This window comes from Trichoplax adhaerens, genomic scaffold (assembly GCF_000150275.1).
Source record: "Trichoplax adhaerens TRIADscaffold_150 genomic scaffold, whole genome shotgun sequence".
Classification (NCBI taxonomy): domain Eukaryota; kingdom Metazoa; phylum Placozoa; class Uniplacotomia; order Trichoplacea; family Trichoplacidae; genus Trichoplax; species Trichoplax adhaerens.
Window position 1 is genome coordinate 2,803 of NW_002061080.1, and position 7,156 is coordinate 9,958.

The 7,156-nt window shown below is 30.7% G+C and overlaps 1 protein-coding gene across 1 annotated transcript in view; it reads right to left on the bottom strand.

The window, feature by feature from the left end:
* Nucleotides 1–1,555: 1,555 nt before the first annotated feature.
* The window catches only part of TRIADDRAFT_34389 (uncharacterized protein), a gene marked incomplete at both ends in the record, with an annotated part of 6,947 nt that continues 1,346 nt past the window's right edge, over nt 1,556–7,156 (bottom strand). Inside the window, 10 exons of the mRNA XM_002118511.1 lie at nt 1,556–1,671; nt 2,205–2,315; nt 2,889–2,996; nt 3,204–3,314; nt 3,517–3,627; nt 3,839–3,949; nt 4,139–4,249; nt 4,475–4,585; nt 4,789–4,899; nt 5,084–5,188. Coding sequence (XP_002118547.1) covers nt 1,556–1,671; nt 2,205–2,315; nt 2,889–2,996; nt 3,204–3,314; nt 3,517–3,627; nt 3,839–3,949; nt 4,139–4,249; nt 4,475–4,585; nt 4,789–4,899; nt 5,084–5,188 — 1,106 coding nt within the window. The remainder of the gene's footprint in view (nt 1,672–2,204; nt 2,316–2,888; nt 2,997–3,203; nt 3,315–3,516; nt 3,628–3,838; nt 3,950–4,138; nt 4,250–4,474; nt 4,586–4,788; nt 4,900–5,083; nt 5,189–7,156) is intronic.

The window sequence follows — 7,156 nt, forward strand, 5'->3', positions numbered from 1 at the left end:
GGAGAGAAAAAAATTTAAGATTGAAATATCATCAAAGCAGGATTTATAGCGATACCAATATGAGTAATGATACTCGAATCGACCATTACGTTCATAGTAATAAAAAAACTACGTCATCACCTCGAACGTTATAACAGTTACTATAGATATTCTAAGCGTAAATTGCAATTTTGATATTTCAATCTTTCTTTAATTAAAGGTTAAAAATTAATAAAGATAAATACAGTAGTAATATTATATAATGCTAATTCATATAAAAATTTTTTAGTTAAAATTAAAGGCTTTATTTGCTTAAATTAATTACCCGAAAATTGCTATTTCATTTTCTTAACCTCACTGATCAAGTTTCCTAAATTTTGCGATTCTGCGCATTGACCCAAAGGGAAAACGTAATCTCATGCTTCTGCGCGTTGCCGACAAACACGGCCACGCATACGTAGTAAGGTGTTGATTGTGCGCAGTAATTACGAATCGTATTGCGCAAGCGTATTCACACACAAAGCTTTTATTATATTATGTGTTTTGATTTGCTATAGGATTAATACCGAACAAATTTCACTTACTAGGAATGCTTGTGCAAGAGAGGAGAATCATTTATTATTTATAAGTAACGTGGTTTTCTACAGTAATATCTATTTAACAGTATCTATTCAACCCGATATTTACTATGATTTTATTATTTGCTACAATTACATATCAATAACAGATAAGCATTCAATTCGCAATTAAGAACGTTAATATAAGTTGCCTTATGTTTAAGATGGTTACGTATGTAATTATTTAATACGCCTTCACCATTTATTACATCACCTCATTCTAAGATTACAGTACTGTAGCGAGTTGGAAAAAACACTGAATTATTAGCCAGTAGATTTAGAGAATAGAACTGAGAAATAGATCCCTGTGCTGTACTATTTCCTTATTTTTAGACTAGCTTACATGAGCATACAATTTTCATAAACTGTAATAAATTAGACTTATATCTCTATTCAGTTTGACTGGCTTTATTGTGAGTTGTAGCAGTACAACAAAATAAGATATATTCGACCTTATTACAGGTACACGGCAATTATAATTTAGCAAGAAAATACTGACATAACGTACAGCAGCACTTTGGCTGTCGTCGAAATACATCAGTACTGCTTTCTTTGAAATTATGCGAGAAATCTCTAGTCTTAAATATAATTATTCCTTGCTCAAGAGCATTGATACTTAGAGCGCTTTGCTTTATGGCCATAGGCAGTTTTCTAATGATTATCGTTAAAGAATATTTTAGTTTATAAAATCAAATCAAACAGTAGCATATATTGCGATGGTGTAATTAAGCTGTTTGTATTAAGAGCCACAACAAAGTATACTATCAGATATTGTAATTAATTAAGCAGGCTATTTTACTAATTTAAAGTCAAATAGACTATTTATATCTAATGTGATTTATATGGTCAATACCATAATTCTATTTGAAAATAACCTTAAAATAATTGAGGAACAAAATTTAATTAATTACTTCAATGTTTAGCCCAACTCCGAAATGCTATGATTATGTTTATATTGTCTACGCTCTCTTTTCACATTTTGCCCCATAGAATCTAGGTGCACAGTGACATGTGTAATATAATCCTCTTAGGGGTACACATTTCCCACCGTTCTTGCATGGCCTTGTTTGGCAAACTCCTAATTAAACATATAGAGAGAAAATGGATTAGTCATTAAAGTCAATGTTAGAAAGTGTTACTGAAATGAACTTTATTTTTTAATACTGTCGCTGAAAGAAAGTGAGCAAAAGTAAGGCTTCTTCAAGTCTCGTGGCCTATCGTTTAAACTGATATTCGCTATAAAACTGAATACAACTATCAAGGGGATTTAACACTTTACTATATCCCAAACGACATATTATAAAGTCTTGATTGTAACTAAAATGATGCGAATGATTTAAAAATTGGGCTACAACTATGATGGAGCTAGACCTCATTATCTAGCCATTGAATTATTAGAATCTACAAAGATTTTCATTAACGTAAAAACTGAATATCATTTACTTAGATGAATTTTACATGTCAAAGATCGAAGCCATATTATTTGATAATTGAATAGCATTGATTGAAAACGTATCTAATCTAATGTAGTTTTAATTAATTCGTGTAATTTTTTAATAAATTCTACTATATTACATCATCAAATAAAAAATTTATGAATAAACTAACTATGTTGACAAAATTTTCCATAGAATCCATCCCGACAGCTACATCTGTAATAACTTCCATGCATAGGTTTGCATACTCCATTATTCTTGCAAGGATTTGTTCGGCAAACCCCTTCATTAAATTACGCACGTGAAATGATGTAATCAGCAAAATTAAAGAGCAAATAGAAGCACTAGTATAACATTCATTAATTAATTGACGAAAAAATTAATAATGAATACTTTCTCACTTCTAAAGTATTTCATAACTGCATATATTGACTACGGTACTCTACGATAAAACTGTTATTGGATTGGGATAAGTCAAAGGTGGATATATTTTGCTTTACTTTTCTTCCGGACTCTTATATTATTTGTCACTTTTGCAATAGCAGGAATAGTCAAATTAATTATGGGACGATGATAAATGAAGAGTATCTGAAATTATATCTAATACTGTTTGCTTCTGGCTAGAATTTTATGAAATAATTATGCGGCAGTACAACTAGATGCGAGTATACTATTGGAAGAGTAACGGTAGCGCTTTACTTTCTTTTACTTTATTTATTCAAAATTTTATAGTAAATATAAACAACTGCCAATGTTCCCTTCCAATTTGCTAGAAAATATAGAAACGGCTTTCCTTTTGGATAATTTCCGATTGAATCATCTGATTAATTAATTATTTGCATGAATAAGAACTAACTATATTCGCAATGGACTCCATAAAATCCATCCCGGCAGTGACATCTAAAATAAGCTCCATGTGTGGGCTGGCATCTTCCGTTATTTTGGCATTTGTTAGGTTGGCAAACTCCTGCATTAAAATTGTAAATGTCAGGCAATATGGTCGACAATGATAGATTGCAATACTTTTTACGAGCTTCATTTATTAATTATGTGCAATTGCACGGTTAATACTAAATATTTCTATGTAATTGATTACTATTTACAATAATTCACGATTGTTAAACTGAATTATTCGTGACGTGTCTTCAATGATATTTGCGTATGAACTAACTATTCTCACAGTGGGTTCCCCAGAATCCATCCCGACAGTGACATTTATAATAAGCTCCATGTGTTGGCTGACACCTTCCGTTATTCTGGCAATTATTTGTTTGGCAAACTCCTTCATTAAAATTGTAATGTTAGGCATTATGTTCGACAATGATAGATTGCAACACTTCTTACAAACTTAATTTATTAATATGTGCAACTTTATGGTTGGCACTAAATACCGTGCATCTATGTAATCGATTACTAAATACTGCGATTAACGATTTTTCAACTATTTTAGACGTATCTAAGACGATATTTGCGTATGAACTAACTATTCTCACAGTGGTTCCCCCAGAATCCATCCCGGCAGTGACATTTGTAATAAGTTCCATACAAAGGTACACAATTTCCGTTATTCTGGCAATCATTTGGTTCACAAACAGCTTTGTTAAAGTATGTATAAGAAATGTTATTGTTAGTAAATTTAGGAAGTAATACCAGTATGAGCTTGATTAATATATTGGTATGTGATTTAACAATTAAAATCAGCTCTTCTACAATATTTGATCATAGTTTATAGCTATTACATTGTAATATAAGCTAAATTTTTGGAGATCATATCGTCTATTACGATATTCATATATGTGAACTAACATTTTTCGCAATGGTTTCCATAGAATCCATCCTGGCAGCGGCATCTATAATAATTTCCACGTGTGGGTTGGCATATTCCGTTATTTTGGCAATGATTTACTTGGCAAACTCCTTCATTTAATAAGATATATATAGATAAATATTATAGTGCATGAGAAGACACCAGAGGCGGTATGATCTTAATTTCATTTATTAATAAACAATTTGACGTTGATATTTCATATTTAAAATAGTCGATAACTTTATTAACAACTATAGTTTGATTAGTTATCTAACACTATATTCATCAAATCAACCTACTATTTTCACAATGGCTTCCATAAAATCCAGACTTGCAACGGCATCTATAATAATTTCCAAGCGTGGGTTCGCATGTCCCGTTATTCTGACAATGATGTACTTGACAAACTCCTTTATTAATAAAATATGTACACATGAAATTTTTTAGCCCATAAGAGAAGAGATTAATACCTGTATACAGTAAGCTTGACTAATATTTACTGACAAAGAATTTAATATTAATATTGATATTTCATAATTAAAATAGTTGATAACCATTCATAATAATCATAGTTTGATGAATTTAAGTTACTTGAGATCAAATCATTTAATACGATATTTGTTTAATGAACTAACTAAATTCGCAATGGCTTCCATAGAATCCAGACTTGCAGCGACACCTATAATAATTCCCACGAGTAGGTTCACAGGTTCCATTACTCTGGCAATGATTTACTTGGCAAACTCCTTTATTAATAAATACCAAATATATACATAATTTTATGGTAATCAAGAGAAAATGCTGGCAAAATCTTAATTATTCTATTGATAAACAGTTTAATATCGATATTTCACAATTATAGTTGGTTACTACGTCTATCAATCACAGTTTGATGAGTTGAACTCCTCAAAAGTTATATCCGTATCTTATATGGATACAGTGAACTAACTATATTCACAATGACTTCCATAAAATCCCGATGGGCAGTGACACTTATAATAATTTCTATGTAACGGTTCGCATGTTCCGTTGTTATGACACTCGTTTGGTTCGCAAGCACCTTCATTAAAATTATACAAGTGAAGTTTTACAATCAATAAAGTTAAAGAGGAATACTAATATGAACTATATTGATTTGTTGATAAGCAACTGATTTTTTGTCTATTTGCTGTTTCTAAAATATTTACAGTAATTATTATCTATAACTGTGACGCTTTGGCAAGTTATAATATAAATCGACAAACCGAATTGACAAAGACCACCATAATATCCATCTGAACAATTACATTTATATCCCCATTTAACCGGAATACAACGTCCATTCTTACATGGATTCTTAAAACAGTTATCTAAATATGCAGAAAATGTTTAAAATTTATAAAGATTATTTGATAATTATAAATTGTAAGATATGGGTATTTATAGATCTGCAAAGCTATAAAAGATCATAAATCTACCCAATTGACAGTGTTTGCCATAGTATCCTTCTTTACACTTGCACGTATAGCCATCTTTATTGGCAATACAAGTTCCATTCAAACATTTATTGTCAGAGCAATAATCTAAAGGCATAAAAATAAATAGTAGAAACATTATATGATTATTTGGATTAAACCAATTCTGAACTAATAGTACAGTACTAGCTACTAAGGTTGCAATTGAAACTGTACGTTCATCTAGTTTGATTTACAAGCGATTGCGGTCATGTGTGTTTTATTAAAGTAATGACAGAAATTTCAAAGAAACATTATCGACATCATTAGGGATAACTTGCTGAATTGAATTAAGGCAGCTTCCGATTAATAAAGCTTTTTAAAATCTATCGGCAAAAGCTAGTGTACCCTCTTGGCAGTATCGACCAGAGTATCCTTCATTACATTTACACGTATAGCCATTTTCATTTGCAATGCAAACCCCATGCGAGCATTGGTTATTAATACATTGACCTGAAATTAAAGTAAATTGAAGGAAAGTATTAATAATTTTAAATTTAAGCGTTATTACGATAATAAAGGGAATAGTCTAACATGATGGTTCAAAAATTTGAAATATTAGATTTTATTTAATTGTATAGCGCTTTCAATCTTGCAGATAAAGATTCGAGATTTGTATTAATACCGGTATCGGTTTTAAATTCCATTAATTTAAAAGTAATATAATATTCAATCATCTATTAGAAAAATCATCGTATTTTAGTGATTATGCAAAAATGGATGTATGCATACCGTACTTAGTATTCAGTGTGTAAGTGTAGAATATTGTTTAGAACGTAAAACTTTTAACCAGCTTTTGACATATTTAGCTATAAAAGTGATTTTACAATAAGGAATACCTTTGCAAGGCCTATAAGTATCAGAATCGTTTAATTTATGTTATTTCCTAAGTAATTGGCTTTACCTACGTCACAGTGACTACCAGTTATGCCAGGTAGACATTTACATTTGTATCCATTCAAACCCTCTATACAGCTTCCCTTAACGCATGGATTAGAAGCACATTCTTTAATTTCTGAAATAGTAGTCAAATTACCAAGCAATAGGAGTTAATTTATACTATCGAGACTATTGTAGCTATACAAGGAAATTTAATTTCTTAGCTGCCTTAAAGTCAATTTAAGTTAGTGCAAAGAAATAAATTATATTTATCCCGGACAGTAGATATTTTACTCTGAATGATATTTCTTATGCTTTTGTAAGTATGAATTACGATTTTACCTTGATGGCAGTAAGTTCCTTCAAATCCTGCTCTGCACCGACAGTAAAATCCAGTCGAATTTGTTTGACAATTACCATTAAAGCAGGGATTGGGTTGACAATAATCTGTATACAATAGAGATTACAAGTTGTAGTCTACATACTATCACTGTATTGCCTACATAAAACTACTGTAATTAGCTCAAATCGCTACACAGGTTAATTGCATTAATAAACGTTTAATATCATTTGTAATGCAATCTTTTATAATTGTCAAATAGAGCTGAAAATAGTGCAATGCAAAAAAGAATATCGAAAGTGACTAAAATTACTGTCTTTTTAAGTATCTAACTTCTATCATAGTAGTAGTTAACTTCGCTGAACAGATTAAAAAAATTGCCATAACATATTGCTTAAATTAAAAGAATATGTAAAAGGATTAATTATCACTATCTCTGTCATTTGAATGGATTTCAGTGCGAACAATTAGCTTAATTGAGGTAGACGAGATAAAGATAGCGTTATTTACCATATCGGTCTGAACAGTAGCGAAGATGGCATCCCGGCGGTGGAGGTAATTGATAAACGTAATAACTACCACAATTTTTGATCTGAACAGTATTC